The sequence below is a fragment of the Eumetopias jubatus genome, unplaced genomic scaffold (assembly GCF_037043125.1).
Source record: "Eumetopias jubatus isolate StellerSeaLion01/CBP00866 unplaced genomic scaffold, mEumJub1_p1.0 scaffold_6, whole genome shotgun sequence".
Lineage (NCBI taxonomy): Eukaryota > Metazoa > Chordata > Mammalia > Carnivora > Otariidae > Eumetopias > Eumetopias jubatus.
The window spans coordinates 146,813,619-146,834,521 of record NW_028274812.1 but is presented as its reverse complement, the minus strand read 5'-3'; the positions used below and the strand labels follow the sequence as shown (position 1 = coordinate 146,834,521).

At 44.0% G+C, this 20,903-nt stretch overlaps 1 protein-coding gene across 7 annotated transcripts; it reads right to left on the bottom strand.

The window, feature by feature from the left end:
• Positions 1–202: 202 nt before the first annotated feature.
• LOC148164196 (uncharacterized) lies at positions 203–20,188 on the bottom strand. Of its 7 annotated transcripts, none has more exons than XM_088024192.1 (5): positions 19,805–20,188; positions 17,430–17,496; positions 7,511–7,721; positions 6,769–6,906; positions 203–2,032 (listed from the first exon to the last, which is right to left on the bottom strand). In XM_088024192.1, exons 2-5 carry the CDS (start codon positions 17,454–17,456, stop codon positions 1,998–2,000), a joined length of 411 nt encoding a protein of 136 aa, XP_087880318.1. In that variant the 5' UTR covers positions 17,457–17,496; positions 19,805–20,188; the 3' UTR covers positions 203–1,997. The 7 variants fall into 7 exon arrangements, 3 of the variants coding, with proteins under 3 accessions (XP_087880318.1, XP_087880317.1, XP_087880319.1); XM_088024191.1 differs by lacking the exon at positions 203–2,032 and adding an exon at positions 5,494–6,063; XR_015768421.1 differs by lacking the exon at positions 203–2,032 and having other exon boundaries at positions 6,144–6,906; positions 7,361–10,259.
• Positions 20,189–20,903: the final 715 nt, after the last annotated feature.

Below are 20,903 nucleotides of genomic sequence, written 5' to 3'. Positions count from 1 at the left end.
AGAGTGACAGAGGAATGCCATGCTTTCTTCTAGAATGTTCATTTCTTTTTTGTATTTATATCTTTGATTTATCCAATTTTTCCTGTTTTAATATGTGAAATATAGATCTAACTCTACCTTATTTCCAGAGAACTGCCAGTAATGCCAACACCATATTTTTTCATTTAAATTCAATTTAATTAACATATACAGTATTATTAGTTTCAGAGGTAGAGGTGAGTGACTCATCAGTTGCATATAACACCCAGGGCTCATTACATCACGTGTCCTCCTTAATGCCCCTCACCCAGTTACCTCCAGCAATCCTGTTTGTTTCCTAGAGTTCAGTGTCTCTTACGGTTTGTCTCCCTCTCTGGTTTTGTCTTATTTTTCCCTCCCTTCCCTTGTGTTCATCTACTTTGTTTCTTAAATTCCACATATGAGTGAGATCATATGGTATTTGTCTTTCTCTGACTGACTTATTTTGCTTAGCCTTATACCCTCTGGTTCCATTCAGGTCATTGCAAATGGCAAGATTTCATTCTTTTTGATGGCTGAGTAATATTCTATTGTATATGTACACCACATCTTCTTTATCCATTCATCTGTTGATGGACATCTGGGCTCTTTCCACAGTTTGGCTATTGTGGACATTGCTGCTATAAACATTGGGGTGCATGCGCTCCTTTGTATCACTATACTTGCCTCCTTTGGATAAATACCTAGTACTGCAATTGCTGGGTGGTGGGGTAGTTCTCTATTTTTAGCTTTTTGAGGAACCCCCATACTGTTTCCAGAGTGGCTGCACCAGCTTGCATTCTCACCAACAGTGTAGGAGGGTTCCCCTTTCTCCAAATCCTTGCCAACATCTGTTTCCCGAGTTGTTAATTTTAGCCATTCTGACAGATGTGAGGTGGGATCTCTTTGTGGTTTTGATTTGTATTTCCCTGATGGCTAGTGATATTGAACACTTTTTAATGTGTCTGTTAGCCATTTGGATGTCTTCTTTGCAGAAATGTTTGTTCATGTCTCTGCCCATTTCTTAACTGGACTTTTTGTTTTTTGGATGTTGAGTTTGATAAGTTTTTTATAGACTTTCGATACTAGCCCCGTATCTGTCATTTGCAAATATCTTCTCCCATTCCAAAGGTTACCTTTTAGTTTTGTCGACTGTTTCCTCTGCTGCGCAGAAGCTTTTTATCTTGATACAGTCCCAATAGTTCACTTCTGCCTTTGTTTCCCTCGCCTTTGGAGACATGTCTAGCAAGAAGTTGTTGCAGCCGAGGTCAGAAGGTTGCTGCCTGTGTTCTCCTCTAGCATTTTGATGGATTCCTGTCTCACATTTAGGTCTTTTATCTTTTTTGAGTTTATTTTTGTGTATGGTGTTAGAAAGTGGTCCAGTTTCATTCTTCTGCATGCAAACACCATATTATTGAATATCCATATTCTCCCCAACGACTGAAAAGCCAGACTACTAAATCTTGTTCTGTCTAAAATGTATAGGCTGGGATGATTTGAAAGACCATGAACTTTGGAACTCAACAACCAATGTTCTAACTCTCTGAGCCTTGATATCTTTCTTTGTTAAATGGAGGTAATAATCCTTACCGCATGAAAGGCAGTTGTAAGGATTACGTGCCTGGTGAATTAAGAAGTGTCTTTGTCACTATATAGGTTAGTCCCCTTGCCCCTTAGAAGAAACTCCCACATTTCTTTTATAGCAGTCCAAAATCAGATTAAAAATTAGATAAAATTTGTCCTGATAGTTAAATTGCATCTATGTTTTGAGATCAAACACTGGGATTACACATTTGAAAGTTCTCTGATCCTAGGGGCAGCTCAGTGGATCATTTTCATGAGCTGCCTTGAATTTCAAGTCTGAGCCTTGAGCTTCATGTTTGCTCCTGGCCTTCCTGGGCAGAAGGGAGCTCCTCCCAAGAAGTTCATCTGTGTCTTCACAGTCAGAAGTAAGTTGGTTTAAGAGAGACTCAGTTTCCACGGAGAGGCAAGACTCATCCCTACCAAAGGTGGGTTTTGTCATCTTTTTTCTTTCCTGTGGATTAAGGAGAGAGAGAAAGGATGAGTGGAAGTGGAGGGTTTACTTTTTTCTGAAATGAAACTCCAGGTGGCAAAGATTTTACCAAACTGAAACTTGCTAAAGAGAAGACACAGCAGTCTCTTAGTGGTCAGTGAGTAATTTTGTTCAGACTGTCATGCCAATGGCACCGGGTGCAGGTTCCATCCCTATAGACATCCCTTATGTCACATTTCCTCGCCAGAGGGTCAACTGATCTAAAACTACCATACCACACCCATCTCTGCCACCAGGAAGATCTGAACCTGTTGTCTCAGGTGCTTGATTTACTAAATTCCTCCAATCGTCAGTGATGCTGGAAATGCCCACTCAACTCCAACCTCTGTTGTTTCTTGAGGTAGGCGGAATTCTATGATGGCCCCCAAGATGCCTCCCCATGGTGTATAAGCCCTGCTGTAAAATCCTTTATACGGATATTAATTTTTCATCTAATACATAATTAACAATAGCTACCAATTCATCCCTTAAACTTTTTTTTTTTTCTGTAACATGCATCTTCTTATTGGGAACACAACACTGAGGGAAAATAAAACCAAGCTTCTCCCCTCCCACCCAGGCTCTCTGGATAGAGGAAGAGACTGACAGGTAGCTTTTATTTTCAACGGGAAATGGATTCGAGGAGGAAAAATGAGGCAATCTGGATCGGTTTTGTCTTTGTACGGAAAATGTAAAGCCTGCCACACTCCTACCACCTCACTCTGGGCCGTCCTGTCTTTACTGGTTCTATCAGCCAGCCTTCCCCAGAGCAGCAGAATACGATGGAATATACACATTGGCTCCTGTGATTATGAAGGCTGGTAAGTCTTCAGATCTGCAGTCAGCAACTGGGAGACCCAGGACAGCCAACGGTGCACTTCTGGCCCAAAGACCAGCAGGCTTGAGACTCAGGAAGCGCCACTGTTTCAGACCGAGTCTGAGGCAGGAGTAAACTGATGTCCCAGCTCGAGGCAGTCACGTGGGGGGAGTTCCGTCTTCCTCAAGGGAGGGCCGGCCTTCAGCTGATCGGATGAAGCCTACCCACATTGGACAGGGCAAGGCGGTTTCCTCTGCCTACTGATTTACATGTTAAACTCACCTCAAATCACCCCCACAGAAACCTCCAGAATCATGTTTGCCCAAATATCTGGGAACCCCAGGGTGACACATAAAATTAACCATCACATGTGTAAGAGAAAACATGATTAAAAAATAAGAACACTTTTCAACACTCTTAGCACAGTAAGAATGAAAGAAACAACGCAATACGTATTTTTTGCATGCGAAGTATATTCACAGAGCTCAACAATGAGGAAGTATTAGGAGGCAAACTGAAGTCTGCGGCCGTCCTTCCCCACATCGCTCTGGTTCTCACCAGCACCTTCACCTTAGCTTCTAATGCAGCGTCCTGACTTTTTGTAGTGATACTTGCAAATATGAACATAGTCTTCATTTACCTATCTTTTTACATAAAAGATAAAATATTTACCTGTCGTTCTGCAGCTGTTTTCCATTTAATAGATTTTGGAGAGCTGTATTTTATCAGTACTTGGCTTACAAACAGCATCTCCAACTTTGCACACTGAACAAGTGTGGTTTATTTTCAAATGAGTTTATCCAACCAGGAAGGAGTTGAATCTGAAATTCCTTCCCACTGCCCCTCTAAAAGAGGGAATGAGAACAAAGTGCAGGTTTATTGGAAGTAGATGGAGAAGGAGAAAATGACATCCTTATTATTATTACTATTTTTTGCTCTAATGAGGAACAAAACACTTTTTGCCTGAAGCAATACAGTGTCCAGAGATGAATTAGGGGTTTGAAAGGAGCTGGTGATCAAGAGAAATTATATATTCACCCAACAAATATTTATTGGCCTTCACTCTTCAGACTGTAATAATTAGTTATCTATTACCTTTTAGTAAAAATGTTTAAGACAAAGAATTAAATTTTTTAAAAATGGGGTACAAAGTTTTCCCAGGATGATAATCCTTTTTAAAAATGTATACACATAGCATATGTATATAAATGTCCAGAAATATATATATACAATAAAATGTGGTTAACAGTGTTTACTTTGGAATGTGGGGTATATATATATTTGTTCCTTAGCCATATTTTTATGTGTTTTGACAACAACCCTCTATAATACTTGTATAATTAAAAAGAGGAGAAAAGTAAATTCAGAAACAGTGAAAAAAACCAATCCTTTGGATTTTTTTTTTATTAGTTTCAGAGGTAGAGGTCAGTGATTCATCAGTCTCATATAACACCCAATGCTCATTACATCACCCAGTTACCCCAGCCCCCTGCCCACCTCCGCTCCAGCAACCTGTTTGTTTCCTAGAGTTAAGACTCTCTTATGGTTTGTCTCCCTGTTTTTATTTTATTTTTCCTTCCCTTCTCCTATGTTCATCTGTTTTGTTTCTTAAATTCCACATATGAGTGAAATCATGTGGTATTTGTCTTTCTCTGACTGACTTATTTCGCTTAGCATAATACCCTCTAGTTCCATCCATGTCATTGCAAACGGCAAGATTTCAAACCTTTGGCTCATTACACTGAAGATATACCCAGCACGATGAAGAAAAGATGGAACACATAAAATAAAACTTGCCCCGACAGCATAGGGTTGACACTCAGCGTCCCTTACGCAGGCTAGGAATCAGCGGACCTACAGTCCATATTTGGTATTAGTGATGTGGAAAGTCAAAACGACAGAAACTTAGAACAATTAACATTCTGGTTTATCGTCGGGATTCTGTGAATTTAGTTATCTAGATAGGAGGATTTCTACAAAGAGAGTCACTCGCTGGTAAAAAGGTAAGTTTGCTTTTCAAAGGCTGTGGAGTATAAAAGTTCAGAACAAGGACTTTGGAGCAGATTGCCCAGATCTAGATAAGTCTACCCCTTACCTGAGAGCTTGAGAAGGGAAAAGTTCATGGACACATGGACACTGCAGCCCAACAATCTTGTCTCCCAGTTCTGGCTTTGACACATACTCTCCCTGAGCCGCAGTGCGTTCGTTATTAAGACAGAGAGAATAGCCCCTACTGCACTGGATTGTGAGCGTGTGCACGCGCGCGCGCACACACACACACAATGTGTGTAGCACAGCACCTGGTAAGCAGTAAGTGCGCAGGAAAGATTAGTTCCTTTGCACCTTAAAAGAGAACCACTCTCTTCCTTTATAAGCTGTCCTTAATGAAAATGTTCCGGATTAACTTCTGTAGCTTTTAAAATAGTCTAGAACGCATTTCTCCCTCCTCTAAAAACCGTATCACCTCCTCAACACCTGTATCAGCCCAACACCTGTGCGGGAGACGCCCAGGGGGGCAGACAGCTTGCAGTCTCTTTGGGCTCTCGGACCCTGTGCTGCACCTTGGCATAGCTATGGTTTTGTACGTGGTAGTGACACATGGTTACCGCCCTTCTGTGACCCCAGACGTGAGGAAGGCCTCTCCCCCAAACACAGAAACTGTGCCCGCCAGCAACAGTTGCTGAAATAACACCACGGGAAAAAAAAGACCAGTCACAACACTTCCAGAGGGAAGAGGGCTTTTATTAACGCTTCAACTTCACAGATGGGGAAAGGGCTCGGTTAAGGACAAGGAAATACCCCCGTAGAACAGGCCCCAGCAACGGCAGAGTTGCAGAGATAATGGCGAACAGGCACCTACGTAATCTAGGAGCCGAAACGCAAGACCGCACACACAATTCTACCCCCTTCCCTTCCTCTGCCATGAAACAGACCTGAGGTCCGGGGCTCCGGATAAGTGACCAGAAGAAAGGGAAGAAGTCAGTTCTTTCCAGAATCAGCAACACTGTCTTCGGGACGAATGGCTGAGAAATCCCCAGTTACGGGTGGAGAGTCCTCTGCATTATGCTCACGCCTTCTGCTTGGTTTTAGGCTCAGCTTTGTGTCTTCTAATGAAATGGGGGTATCCATGTGGCGTGTTCGAGATTTTAAAACTCAACAGCTCCCACACGCTGGGAATTGTGAAGGCAGAGGGCCCCTAAGAAAATAACTATACCGATGAATCTGGCGAGGACCATCTCTAGTTTTCAAAGAACATAACAGGCCCAGAGACCAAAGTGCGGGTTACCCATACACATTTTTATTATGACCCCATAACACACTGTCCCAGCTGACTTCCCGGACACATGACTTGGGCAGAGACACAGGCCCTGCATTCGGAAGACACTCAGACTTGCTTTAATGCTTTGCTGTGTCCTGAAATTGTTAATAATTTTTGAACAAGAGACTCCACATCTTCATTTCGCATTGGGCCTCACAAATTATGTAACTGGTTCTACATGTTGTCTTCTATTTCCCGTTGTGAAAAAAAAAAGGAAATAATTCTTTCCCATAGTCTGCATTCTACCCCTTGTTCAAGGTATGTTTGGTGCAGAGAGACCGCTTCTCAATCCCAATTTTGGGGTTGATATTGCAAAATTAAATTGCAGGAAGAAATCAAGAAAGAACAGTTCTTAATATAGGTCACTGGACAATAGGAAGAGATTGTGGACAAGCATCATAAGGGACACCAATGCCCAGAAACCAAAGAGGAAAAGGAGAAAGTTAGATAAGTGGCTGTGGATGTAACTTCCACGTGTTTGAGACTCAAAGACAAAGGAAAAGGGAGATCAAAGAAATGAGCTTTATCTACTTCCTGGGGGGTTGACTCACCTTCCTCCATCAGAATCCAACGATCACTCACCAGATAGTAGAAACAGGGCAGAGCTGGACACATTCATGAAGTAAGGAAACTTATAGGTGACTTTTGGTGGATCAGGTCCCTGAGACATTTCCAAAATTTGCATGTAGTACATTAATAATGAGAGGAGCACAAAAGTACCTGTGGACCCAAGAAAGGGGAGAGACAGATCTCCTGATTAGACTCCACCAGTCCTCCAAGGTTTCACTGCAGGGTCATGATCAATGAACGAGAATCACGTCATTAGTTACTGCCCCTCACTTTCCTTCTGCCTCCTTTGAGACCATGTGTTTCCCTTAGACTTTTCCTTTCCCCTGCACTCTCCTGAACAGTGTTTAAAAAGCTAATCAAGCAAAAATCCCACCCTCACCCAAAGCCAAGACCTTCTGAGTTCACTCCTGCCTCTCCTTACTTGTGACGATGAGGATAAAAGCACAGGAAACATACTGTTTCTGGGTCTCAGGGAATAACTGAGGGAAGGTCAGCAACAAAGAGTTGAGGGAGAGTGAGAGAAGGGAGCTGATCATGAGAACTCCACCCAGTATGAAGTAGGCTAGGATCAGGGAAGGATGACGAGAGAGTCTGAGAAGCTCACCCTTTTTTAGGGGTCACTCCCCGGTTTTCCAAGTGCCCAGGTATACAGGGAGCACAGGAGGTCCTGGGGGCACCAGCAGGAAGGAGTGGCTGGGACGGCGAGGTGGGCAGGAGGCAGGTACCCGAGGCTACAGATTGCACCAGGACTCACGTGGCTTGTGTTTGGGCAGCCAGCACATTTGACTACTGCAGTCCTCGAAGGGCAGACTGACGAGGACACTGGGGTCTCCAGGCAGTTCTAGTTCCACCCAGGAGGGGACAAGGGAAGACCACCACATGAGGGTAGTGGCCAGAACATGACAGGCGAGGGTCACGTCTCTGTCCAGGTTCTTCATCCTCAAGCACCGATGGGAAGGCATCGCCTAAGGGAGGGAAGAGGTGGGAGGCGTTCCTCCAGACCCTCTAATTTCACTCCTCATCCTTCCTAGACAATTCCTAATGATCCCTCACTCCTAACACTTTCTTAAATTTCCCATTCTAGCCTCAATATCCCCCTACGGTTTAGCTCCCTATTTAACAAGTACTGTGGGCCCACAGCGTGTCACGCCTGAAGTTCTGGAACATTGCCTCCTCACGTCTCTCCCAGGCTCCATCATCATTCCAGACTCCAGACGGACAGCCCCTCCCCCAATAACTTTATCAGGTTTTCCCCCTGCTTGGAAGCCCCCTAACATGTCCCCGAGCACACCTAATGTAATCCTTCAAGTGACATCCAAGCCCTTCCTTAATCTCGCTTCAACCTATTTTCCAGCTTTGTTCTGTCTACTCCCTCCAAAAATTCAACCTCTCTGCCAAAAAACATTTACTACCTTGTTTCCCAAATCCTATATAGGTAAGTGCTCCTCGAATGGACTCCATTTAAACCTTCTGTCCTATTGCCCACTAATTACCATCCAAATATCCCTCATTCACTCAGTAAATAAATGTCTCGACCACCTACTGTGGTCCCTATAACTGTTCCAGGTGCCTGATACTGGTTTGCAAACAAATATGGTTCCCGGGGCGCCTGGGTGGCTCAGTTGGTTAAGCGACTGCCTTCGGCTCAGGTCATGATCCTGGAGTCCCGGGATCGAGTCCCGCATCGGGCTCCCTGCTCAGCGGGGAGTCTGCTTCTCCTTCTGACCCTCTTCCCTCTTGCGCTCTCTATCTCAAATAAATAAATAAAATCTTTAAAAAAAAACAAAAACCAATATGGTTACCATACAGAGATACCCCTAGACTGTACAACCCTTTGCCTTTGCTCAATCCCATCCCCTAGGCCCTCCTGCTTCCCTCTTCTCATCAGCCAGTGCAAACCTATCCTTCAAGGCCCAAGACTGGGTTGGAAGCTTACCCAACCACACTGTCCAGACCGTGTTCACCCTGTGGGGTTCCACAGGACAGTGACTGACTGCCCCATTTCATAGTCAATCATGTATTGCTTCAAGCGAGGAGGCCTGCATGGTGGCTGGAGCGGGGTGAGCGGGGCGAGTGCTAGAGGTCAGAAAGGAGATAGAGACCAGACTGCATAAGAACCATCAGGTAACATTAAAGAATTTGGTGTTTATTCCGAGAAGCCATCGGAGCAGAGGAGTAAGACTGGACTCACATTTTCTACGGTTCCCTCAGTTGCCGTGTTATGGTTAGACTACAGGGCACAGGTTTAAGCAAGGGACCCAGGAATTACCGGAGTAGTGATGCCACATGAGATGAGAGGGTGGCTTGGAGCATGTTCTTGGTTGAGGAGGGCATTAGAAGTCCCACACTGGGCTTACTTTGCAGGTAGAGCCACTGGACTTAGTGATGAGATGAGACATGTGATACGAGAGAAAGAGGAGTCAGGAATGGCCTCAAGGTTTTAGACTCAGATCTGTAAAGTCTGAGTTGCTCTTTAATGATAAGGGTAAGACCAAGTTGGAGGCACCACGGAGCGAGAAGCAGTTTGACTTTAGACATGTTACATTCGATATACCTTTTAGATCTCCAAAGATGATGTTAGGGGATTGCATACACTAGCACGGGGATTAGGAAGGAGGTCCAGGCTAGACACTGGGACTTAAATTTGAGAAACATCCACAATACCTGGGAATTAAAACCAGTGAGAGTAAAGGCTTCAGTGTGGCCCAAGGACAGAAGTGGTCCTAGGACTCAGCTCTCAGGCTTTTCAGGATTTAGAGATCTAGAGACAAGAAGTGTCCAACCAAGAGGACTGGGAAGAAGTCCCAGAAGCCAAGAGAAGAAAATGTTTCAAGGAGGAGGAAATGTCTGTGTCAAATGTCATCCAGAAGCCAAGTCAGGTGAGGAATGACAACGGATCACCAGTTCGTCAATGAGAAGGCCACTGTGACCTCGACAAAAGCTCTTTGCGTAGAATGATAAGTAGAGCCTATCAAAAAGACTGACAGAGGTCCCAAGGAAGAACACACAGGGGGGAGGTGGGTATAAAACAATAGACAACTCTTTGAAGAGCTTGCCGAAAAAGCAAAGAGGCTGCAGCTAGAGGAAAATGTGGGACCAAAAGGTCTACTGTTTTTAACATGCAGGAGGCAGATACCGGCAGCTTGAGGGAGGTCAGTATTCCTGGGGCTGGCCGCAGATGAAAGAATGAGCAAATTATGCACAGGTGTTAGGAAGACAAGCCGACCATACACCAGTAAGCTGTTAGATGGGGGAACGAGAATGCGTGGGAAATGTCTTCTGATTGCTCCCATCTTCTCAGAGGAATAGAAGGCAAATTCACAGCTGAGGTGAGCACAGGGTAGGAGGTACTGGAGATCTGCAGAGAGGTGCCAAGTTACCTAGAAGAGTGGGCTGGGGAATGGTGTGGGATCACGTGGCAGCACGAAGGGCTCACTCGAGGTGTATGGTCATGAATTTACAGCTGAACTAGTCGGTCTGCTTTCTTTTCCAGTTTTGTTCACCTGTATGGGTTTAGGCAACGAATAAATAGAAATGCAGATTTTTAGAAGGATAAGCATTTTGTACAAGTATTGAAAAAGCGGGCGCCTGGGTGGCTCAGTTGGTTAAGCGACTGCCTTCGGCTCAGGTCATGATCCTGGAGTCCCGGGATCGAGTCCCGCATCGGGCTCCCTGCTCAGCAGGGAGTCTGCTTCTCCCTCCGACCCTCTTCCCTCTCATGCTCTCTCTCTCTCATTCTCTCTCTCAAATAAATAAATAAAATCTTAAAAAAAAAAAAATGAAAAAGCAAGTGGGTTGAGGGTGTGGGCAACAGAGTGGCCGCAGTGGTGAGCCACGGAATCTAGTTTCGGTAAGGAGGGAAGTGAGAGTGTGAGAGGCGGATGGGCAAGACCGTAGGACAATGGACACATATTTGGTACTAACTTTATTCTTTTCACTTATAGTAGCAAAGGAAGCAGTGGATTGCAAAACTTCCAGACAAAAATATTCACACAAGAAATGTGTATTTATGACTGTGAGCTGACGTAAAAGGTGAAAAGCACTGGTCTGAGTTTGGGCCACATGAGGGGGTTGAAAGGAGAGTGGAAAAAAGATCCCTGCATGAGGGCTCAGGGAACCGGGAGGCCAAGAGCACCGGAAAAATCACCTTTCTGGATTCTACCACCACCAAGAATTATGATAGGAGTAGTCTCAGCGAGTGATAGTGCTCTAAGGGCTTAAATGTTCAAGGAATGAGAGGAATTATTCCAACAGTCTGTAGATGACAGCAAAACGAAGGAAGAGTGGTCAAGTCCAGGAGAAAAGTGGTTTTAGGAGAAGGGAGGACAAAACAGTCCGGAAAGGGCAATGAGGAGCAAGAAGGAGACCCACCCATCTCCAGGCCCAGTGGTAACAAAGGGTGGGGAAGAAACAGCCGCTACCGCTCAGAAGGACCGCAAGGCAGGCAGGGTCCATAGGAGAGAACCAGATTTCCGTTCGAGTGAGAATATGAAAGGAATAGTCAGAGAGACTGAGAATACAGGCAATGTATCCTGCCTGCTCATTAGTGGGCCCACTTAGGGACATCATAAAAGTGGGAAAATTTTTACAGACCCAAGATTATAATGTAATCTGCCTCTGAGAGCACGCAAGCGTTCTCAGCTCTCTCTAGCACTTGACACAAAGCCATCCTTTGTCTGTGTCCCTGTTTTCTGCTCAAGAAGGAAGAAACCCTATGCTCGGGAACAAAGTCCCAAGGTGACGAAAAGAGAGGTCAGGCTCACGAGTGAGCAGCCAGCAGCTGACAGGTGCTGGGCTGGGGGTACAGGGGAGGTGTAATGAATGTGGGTGTGGGGGAGACTTCCGGAGCCCTGAGCTGTGGCAGGAGGAGAGCATCGTGGGCCATGCCCTCTGCCAGCTTCTCTCTCCCCACTAGGCAGACGAGATTCAGGCCTCCAAAGACTACGAAGCCGAGGAACAGACGGGATCTCTTAAGTGTCCGTGCTACCATGTTAGCAGTTCTGTGCAAGTGTAGTCTATAATGAATACTCACTTCTTTGCTCAAGGGCCACCTCTGCTCCGCACCCCACATGACAGAGCACTCCTCCTCCTTCTCTGTCCACATACTCAGCTTTATTTTTCTTCATAGCTCTTACCTACCAGAGATCCTATTTTTCGTTTCCTCCCACTAGCCCATAAGGTCCCACCGTGTCCATTTCCCCATTGCCTAGAACAGTGTGGCATGTAGTCACCTGTGCTATTTGCTGGATGATGAACCCATCACAGAATGATGGCCCCAGTGCCCAGAAAACCATAAATCACAAGTGGAATATTCAAAACTGGAATGGTCAAGAGCTAGAGCTCCTTTACCACAGAGCTAGTTAAACCTCCAGGATGGTCTCAGGAAGCAGTCACTGGAACTATGGTGCCGGCAGGGTAAGGGCCCACCAAGAGCACTTGGGCCGTACTCCAAGAGCTAGTTGATCCGTCAAGGTGCGCTAAGAAAAACGGATCAGTGCTATTCCTGGAGAAAGACATGTGGACCACCTTATTCCCACAAACACTCCAATTTAGCTACAATTCATGGACAGACTCCCTTTCTGAAAAATCAAAAACTAAAAGGCTTCTGCATCCTAGGTGAACACAAAATTAGACTCACCAAAACCGGTAGATTTGGGACACATTCTTGCTGGGTTTGCCAGGACATTCATCATCATCAACACAACTCAAAGATGACTCGATTAATGGGATACACCACATTAACTGAATACAGTATAAAAATCACATGATCATCTTAGTAGGTGCAGAAAAAGCATCTGACAAGATTCGACAAACTTTTATGATAAAAACTCTCAACAAACTAGGTTTAGAAGGATGTACCTAAACATAATTTAAGATCAAATATGAGCCCACAGCTAACATCATTCTCAAACATGAATAAATGAAAGCTTTTCCTTTAAGATCAGGAACAAGGCTCGGATGTCCACTCTCGCCACTTCTACTCATCGGCAGTAGTAGAAGCCCCAGTCAGAGCAATGAGGCAAGAAAGAGAAAGAACAGGCATCCAAATCAGAAATGAAGTAGTAAAACTATCCCTGTTTACAGCTGACATGATCTTCTAGAGCGAAAAATCTTAAAGACTCCATTTTAAAAACTGTTAGAATAAAGGAATTCAGTAAAATTATAGGATATGAAATCAGCCCACAAAAATCACTTGCACTTCTATACACTAACAACGAACTATCCAAAAAGGAAATGAGGAAAACAATCCCACTCATAATGTTACAAAAAAGAACAAAATACTTAGGAATGAACTTAACTAAGGAAATAAACACTTGTACACTGAAAACTACAAAACACTGATGAAGCAAAGAAGTCACAAATAGACTTCCCATTGGGTGGAAACCTCAATACTGCTGAAATGTCCACACTACCCAAAGAGATCTATGGAGTCGATGCAGTCCCTATCAACATCCCAAAGGCATTTTTTACAGAAATAGAAAAAACAATTCTGTAATTCATACAGAAGCACAAAGGACACTGAATAGTCAGATCAATCTTAAGAACAAAGCCAGAGGCATCACATTTCCTGATCTCAAAAATATTACAGATAGAGTAATCAAGAATATAGCAATGGCATAAAAATACACATACAGACCAAAGAATAGAGTGGAGAACCCATAAATAAACCCATGCATCTCGGTCAACTGATCGTCAACAAGAACACAAGATGGAGAAAGGACAGTCTGTTCAACACAAGCTGATGGAAAACTGAACATTCATTCACACGCAAAAGAATGAAACTGGACCCTTATCCTATACCACATATAAAAAACAAAACATATTAAAGATTTCTACGTAAGACCTGAAACTGTGAAACTACAAGAAAACATAGGGGGAAAGATTCACAATACCGGTCCTGGCAATGATTTCATGGATAAGACACCAAAAGCACAGGTGGGAAAAGCCAAAACTGACAAATGGGATGACATCAAATTAAAAACCTTCTGCACAGCAAAGGAAACCATCAGTAGAGCGAAGCGGTGACCTACAGAATGGGAGAAGGTATTTGCAAACCACGTGTCTGATAAGGGATAATTCTCTATATAAGGAACTGCTACAACTCAATAGCAATACACAAAAACAAAAAAACAAATGGTTCAACAAAAAATTGGGCTAGACTCGAACATTCCTCCAATGAACATATATACAAATGGCCCCACAGGCACATGAAAAGATGCTCGGTGTCATTAATTATCAGAGGAATACAAATCAAAACCACAGTGAGATGCCACCTCACACCTGTGAGGAGGGCTATTAAAAAACAAGGACCCCCCCCCCCGCAAAAAAAGAACAGTGTTGGTAAAGATGTGGAGAAAATGGAACACTTGCATCCTGTGGGTAGGAATGAAATGTGCAGCACTTATGAAATCAGTATGGAGTTTCCTCAAAACATCAAAAACATACCGCGCTCCAGCCATCCCACTTCTGGGTATTTACCCAAAAGAAATGAAATCAGGATCTGGAAGAGATCTTAGCACTCCCGTGTTCACTGCAACAATGTTCAGGACAGGCAAGATGTGAATACAGCCTAGATGTTCAACAGAATAAAGAAAACATGGTCTATGCATACAATGCAATGTTATCCAGCCTTAAAAAGAGAATGGAATTCAGCAATATTTGACAACATGGATGAACCGTGAGGACAGACTACTAAGATACGCCATTACAGACGGACAAATCCTGCATGATTCCACTTATTTGAGGCATCTAACATAGTCAAATTCACAGAAGCCAAGAATGGAACAGGGGTTGCCAGGGGCTGGGGGGCAAACCGAGTTCTTAATCAATCGGCACAGTTTCAGCTGAGGATGAGTAAGCTCCAGAGATCTGCCGTACAATGCTGTACATACAGTCAGTGGTAATCTACTGTTCATTTAAAAATGTGTTAAGATAGGGACGCCTGGGTGGCTCAGTCGTTAAGCGTCTGCCTTTGGCTCAGGTCATGATCCCAGGGTCCTGGGATGGAGCCGCATCGGGCTCCCTGCTCAGCGGGAAGCCTGCTTCTCCCTCGCCCACTCCCCCTGCTTGTGTTCCTTCTCTCACTGTCTGTCAAATAAATAAAATCTAAAAAAAATTTTTTTAATTTAAAAATCTAAAATTTTTTTGGATTTTGATAAGTTAATAAACTAAAATTGAATTGCAAATGCATCTCTTAATGAGATGGATGTTGCTAAGATTTTCTAAAATCTAAGATTTAGAATCTTAAAATCTAAAAATCTAAAACCTAAAAAAAAGGGGGGGTTAAGAGGGTAGAGTTCATGTTAAGTGTTCTTTCCACAATAAAAAGAAAAGAAAAATGAATCAGTATAGTTATGGATGAGAGAAGAAAAGCAACTTAGCGCAGACACAGGAGAAATTACAGGAGGATGTGGGGCCAGCAAAGAATGAAAACAGGCTGAATACCTGTGATTCTAAACCCTTTTCCCCTGGTGTGGGTTACAGAGAGGCCAAAAGTCCTAGGGTAGCATGAAGGTTAGTCTCTTGGAGCTCAAGAATTTGTGACTATTGCTACCAGAACAAGGTGTCTCCTGGAATTAGGACATATTCAGAATATTTGAATATTCACCTAAAAATATGTGAAAAGGCTGAAGATGACCCAAGATACTCAAATAATCCCCTCTCAGAGGTGTATAACGACACTGTGAATACAAACAATTTGTGACCTGCAGCTTAGCTCCATGTTCTCTGCAGACACACCCACTTCCCAAGTGAGAAACTTAAACTGAAGTAATCTATTTGTTTACATTTTGTAGAACATGACGACCATGATTCTAAGATATCTCTTAGTATCCTTTAGTTTTCAAGCTGGGCTATGGGCATCCCTGGGAATCCACGAACACACTTTTCAGGGAATCCACTTGCGGATCCTGGGCTTCCACATAGACTCATCATGATCGATCTGCCTGAAACATCCTGCTTTCCCACCCACCTTTTTGTCACAACCCCTCGCCCACTAAGGAAAGGGGGGGGTAACTCTCAACCAACCCAAGTCACACCCTTCATTGCTGCCCCAAGAGGCAAAGCTTCCTCAAAGCATCTGACCAAGGGCTCTAAAACAATGATGTCAGTGAGCAAGAGAACGGCCTTCTGCAGCTCAGGTGGTTTCTCGTACGTTTACTTTCAACAAAAGAGCGTCTCACCCAGTCGTCAGCAACAGACTAACAAATTTTTGTAATACATAAAGTGATTTTGGCATGTAATACAGGTGTCAGAATAATTAGAATTGCATTCCTACTTCAAAAATCCTGGAATTCCTACCTACTCATGTAAACTGATATAATCTCTCATAACTTCAATAATGAAAACTGAAAACTGATGAACCTGTCTCATTCTTGCAACAAGGAATATTGATCCATAGATACATGAATTAATTAGAAAATCCTAGCAACACCCATCTCATTAAGAGATGCATTTGCAATTCAATTTATCTATTAACTTATCAAAATATACAATACATTCACAATGAATTTGATTTTATGCTAATAAAAATCATAATAACTTAATACAGAAAACAAATTTACTCTTAAAGCTGTTAAGGTCACTGGAACTTTTTTAAAAAATATGAAATTCAATGTTTATACTTTTTTGTTTCAGAGAAGTATGACAAGGTAGACCAAAAATAGCCATGTTACAACAGAATTTATTTGTGGGGTGGGGGAATGAAAATACAAGTTCAGGTATAAAAGAGGAGGATGTAAAATTTCAAATGTTAGAGGAAAATTATTTTTTTAAACTGATGATAGCCCGTTTAAATAAAAAACAACAACAACATTTTTTAAACAAATGATAGTCTGTTTAAATAATAATAAAATAATAAATAATAATAATTAAAATAATAATCACTATGGTACTTAGATTCCACTGGATAGATTTAGGAGAGTGATGGAACACATTTTAAAATATCATAATTTACAATGGACTGGAAAACACATTCTTTACCATTGTTTAAACTTATGATGTAAAATTTTATATGCCAATCTAGAAATGTACGAGGGGATAGATTATTTTTCAAAGGGGTAGGTTTTCAAATTCTGGAGACCACTTCTCTAGAGCAGGAATTCTTATCATGGGATGTAATGTAGTCGTTATAAACACAGGCTCAGTAGTCAGTCTTACTGGCTGTAGGACATTGTAGGACTTAAATTCAGCTCAGTCTACCTGTCTGTAAAATGGGTATAGTACCCTATCTACAGAGATTAACCTGTCAAACTTCAGCATACATCCGAATCACCTGGGGCGTTCTTAAAACAGACTGCTGGGCCCCTACTCCCAGAGTTTCTGATCCACGTCTGGGGTCAGGCACCCAAGTTTGCACTTCTAGCAAGTTTCCAGTAATGCTAATGCCATTGGCTCAGGGACCACACTTCTGAGAACTTTTGGTCCATCTCCTAAGACCCTTATGCAGAGTGTAATGAGGACAGTGTAAAAGTTAACACCTCGGGTGGTTAGAGCTGCCACAGAACAGGCGCTAATGTTCACCAGCCAATATCACCAGTCAGGACTGGGTTCCCTGCGGCGGAAAGGAGTGAGCACATCATTCAACAAGAGGTCCTGAGGTAAAGCACCCAGGGCTGACCCCACTGGCCAAGAATGTCATGACATTCCTGGGCACCTTCTGTTTTCTTGCTTACCTGTCTTTGTCCTGTGGCTTTCGGCATCACAGACGCGTGACGGCCGCCGTTCCTCCAGGAGTCTTGTCTGCGGTCCAGACAGGAAGAGAAGAGCAAAGAAGTTCAGGGTAAGGAGCTGATGGAGCATGCCAGCCAAGTCACCCTCCACCTTTTATAAAGACTTTATTCTTTTAGAGAAGTCACTCCCTTTAAAAACAGGTTTCTACAAGCCCCTCACAAGTGATTTTCACTTGAATCTCAATGGTCAGACCCAGGTCCCATGCCAACCACTCCAACTATAAGGGAGTGAGGGAAGAATTTTTGGCTTTCTGGCTACTATGGTACAGGAAACTGAAGGAGAAAGGGATTTGGATAGAAATATACAGCTTCAGCATGTAGACATTGGCCCCTGGTGATTAATCCAACTTCCAGCCCCTCTCCCCTTGCTGGAGGTCAGAGGGGGTAGAGCTGAAAGTTCCAATCCTCTAATCTCAAAATTGGTTCCTAACCCTATTCTAAGTTACTAGGAGCATACCAAAAAAAAAAAAAAAAAAAAAAAATCACTTTATTAACATAAACTCAGGTGTGGTTGAAAGGGGTTTGTAATGAATAACAGAAAACATTCTTTTCACATTTATCACTCTAAAGATACTTCAGGAACCAAAGGGTAAACACCAAATATTTTAGCAAAAGATGCCCCTCTAACTCTAGTCTCTTAGGAAACTACAAAGATTTTGGGACTTACGAGCCAAGAACCATGGATAAAGACCAAAATATATATTTATTATATTATCATAATAAATAGTTTATTCATACATAAACAAGCTATTGCTAAGATGGAAATCTCTAAGATACAGCGTTAAGTGGAAAAAATAAGTGTAGTATGCCACTTAACATACAAGAAAGAGTGAAAATAAGAACACAATTTGTGTTTAATTGTATTTTCACAAAGGAATTCTGGAGAGACAGCTAAAAACACTAATAAAAATGGTTACCTGTTTGCTGTGGTGGAAAGGGAACAGGGTGGATGGGAGGTCGGGCAGGAGTGAGACTTTACCGTGTACCTTCTTTAGTATTTTGATTTTGAACCACATAAATATATAATGTTTTTTAAAAAGTAAATATATAATAAAGACGTTTTAAAAATTGAGAGATTGTAGCAGAAGCACCCCATTGGCTTAAAAGTAAAAAACACAGGCTCTGATGTCATACAAACATGAATTCAAACCCTTGGTTCTGCCACTTACTAGCTATGTGATCTTGACCTATTTACCAAGTTAAACTCTCTGAGCCCCAGCTTTACACAGTGTAAACGCATCTCTCGTTCAGGGTTGTGAGGATTAACCACAAAATATTTGCAAAGCCGTTTAGTAGTAGCTGCCATAGAATTCCTCCATGTGTGTTCCGGTAACTACTGCAACAAAGATCTTTTGAAGGATTTTTCAAATCACTGGAGCTTTTAAGAGCCTGATTTTTCACCCTAAGCCCTGATAGAAAAGACATTAAAATTCTATCACTGAGCTTTTAGCAGTGCCAGAAAATGCTTATATGGACTCTCTTTTTGCTGAAGAAAAACCTGCTTAAACAGAGAAAAATACCTCGGAGTTCTTCATCTTAAATAAAGATAGAATTCTTTCCCTCTGCTCACCTCTTTCACCTCTACTATGGTGCTGGTAAATTTCACTCGGCGAGAACCACACACACGATTTAAGTGCTGGTTAAGCCACAAGGCCTCGACTAGACACGGTGTCAAAGAACCGTGTCTGCCCAGAAGGAAGGCCGAGACACACCTCTGGGACCTGAGTGGAGCCCGGTGGTTATCGTCACCCTCTGCACATTAACACTGCTCCAGAACTTTAATCTCTAACGACTTCAAGGTAGAGGCAGGCTGTTGAGGTCGATGGACTGCTATCATCTGATGACCCCCTGGCCCCCCCGCCCCGGCTCATGACATTACACATCTCACACTGACCTGATGCCCAGAATTATCAGTGCACTCAACACAGTCGCAACGCTTCTGCCTTCCAGAGAATGGTTTTGCAGAAGATGCTGTCAGCCCGAGCAGTAACCTCCCGCACCTGCCGCCCAGCACCTGAGCCGGAGCAGTAACCTCCCGCACCTGCCGCCCAGCACCTGAGCCGGAGCAGTAACCTCCCGCACCTGCCGCCCAGCACCTGAGCCCGAGCAGTAACCTCCCGCACCTGCCGCCCAGCACCTGAGCCGGAGCAGTAACCTCCCGCACCTGCCGCCCAGCACCTGAGCCGGAGCAGTAACCTCCCGCACCTGCCGCCCAGCACCTGAGCCGGAGCAGTAACCTCCCGCACCTGCCGCCCAGCACCTGAGCCCCTCCGTGCGTCCCCCACCCCCAACCACACGCACAAATAGGGACGTCCTACCGTCCGCAAGGCCAGGCTGCTCCGGGTGCATCTCACTGGTGGGGAGCCGCCAGGCCAGTGCCATCTGCTCCCGGGCCCGAGGACTCTGCACAGTCATCCACTCCGTTCCCTCCCGAAGGCCGAGGAGAAGCGACTACTGCCTTCCCCTCCGCCGGGCGCCTCCTGAGCCAGCCTGTGTGCCGCGGGGGCAGCTCTGGTCGCAGACCTACGTTTCTGGACACGTCCCCTCACGTCCCGCCTTCGTCAGGTGGCAGGCTCCGAAACCTGGCCCTTCTCGAGCCGCCTCAGAGCCCATGGCGGTCCCGTGGGGCCTCCGGACTCGCGGAGCAGTTTCCCACGCCGCCGGAGCTCCGGCCCGCACAAACACCGCGAGCACAGCGACCGCTCGGGTCCGCAACCGGACGCTCGGCCTCCCGCCGCGGGCGTCACTTCCGGTCCGCTCTAGGAACCTGGAGGTTTCTGCGCCTCGGTGGTCGGTTCGCGATGGGCCTGCTCCCCCCGGGTCTCTCTCTCCTGGGCCTGCCTCCGAAATGGGCCGGGAGGGGTTCGGGTTTGACCGAGAACAGTATAATGAGCCCGATAGCCATATCGAACACTTTCAATAACTATCAACTCATGCAGTTTTATTCATGTATAACCCCAGCCCTCATTCCCCTCATTGACACGTTGAAGTAAATCTCAGACCTGAATCATCCACAACTTCAGCTCCGCCTGGGGTGGGGTAAGGCGAGTGAGTTACCTGCCTTGGGCACAAAACTGAGAAGGCTTAACCAAAAAGCTTAGCAAACGAAATAATATTTTAAAGCAATATTTTTAAAAAATAAAAATCAATGCAAAAGATCCATAATGAATACAATATCCAAGCTTTTAGTAGGGAATCAGTATTACTGATTTTTCCTTTGCCTCAGGCTCCAATATAACCGGCACAGGACTAATATTTAAGTATGTATCTCTAAAAGATAAGGAAAAAATATAAATAAACAAAAATAAAAGATAAGGACTTGAAAAAACAATCACAACACAATGATCACATCTAAAAACAAAAATAAAGTCAAGTATTCAATTATTGTTCAAATGTTGCCACTTGTTTTATATATTT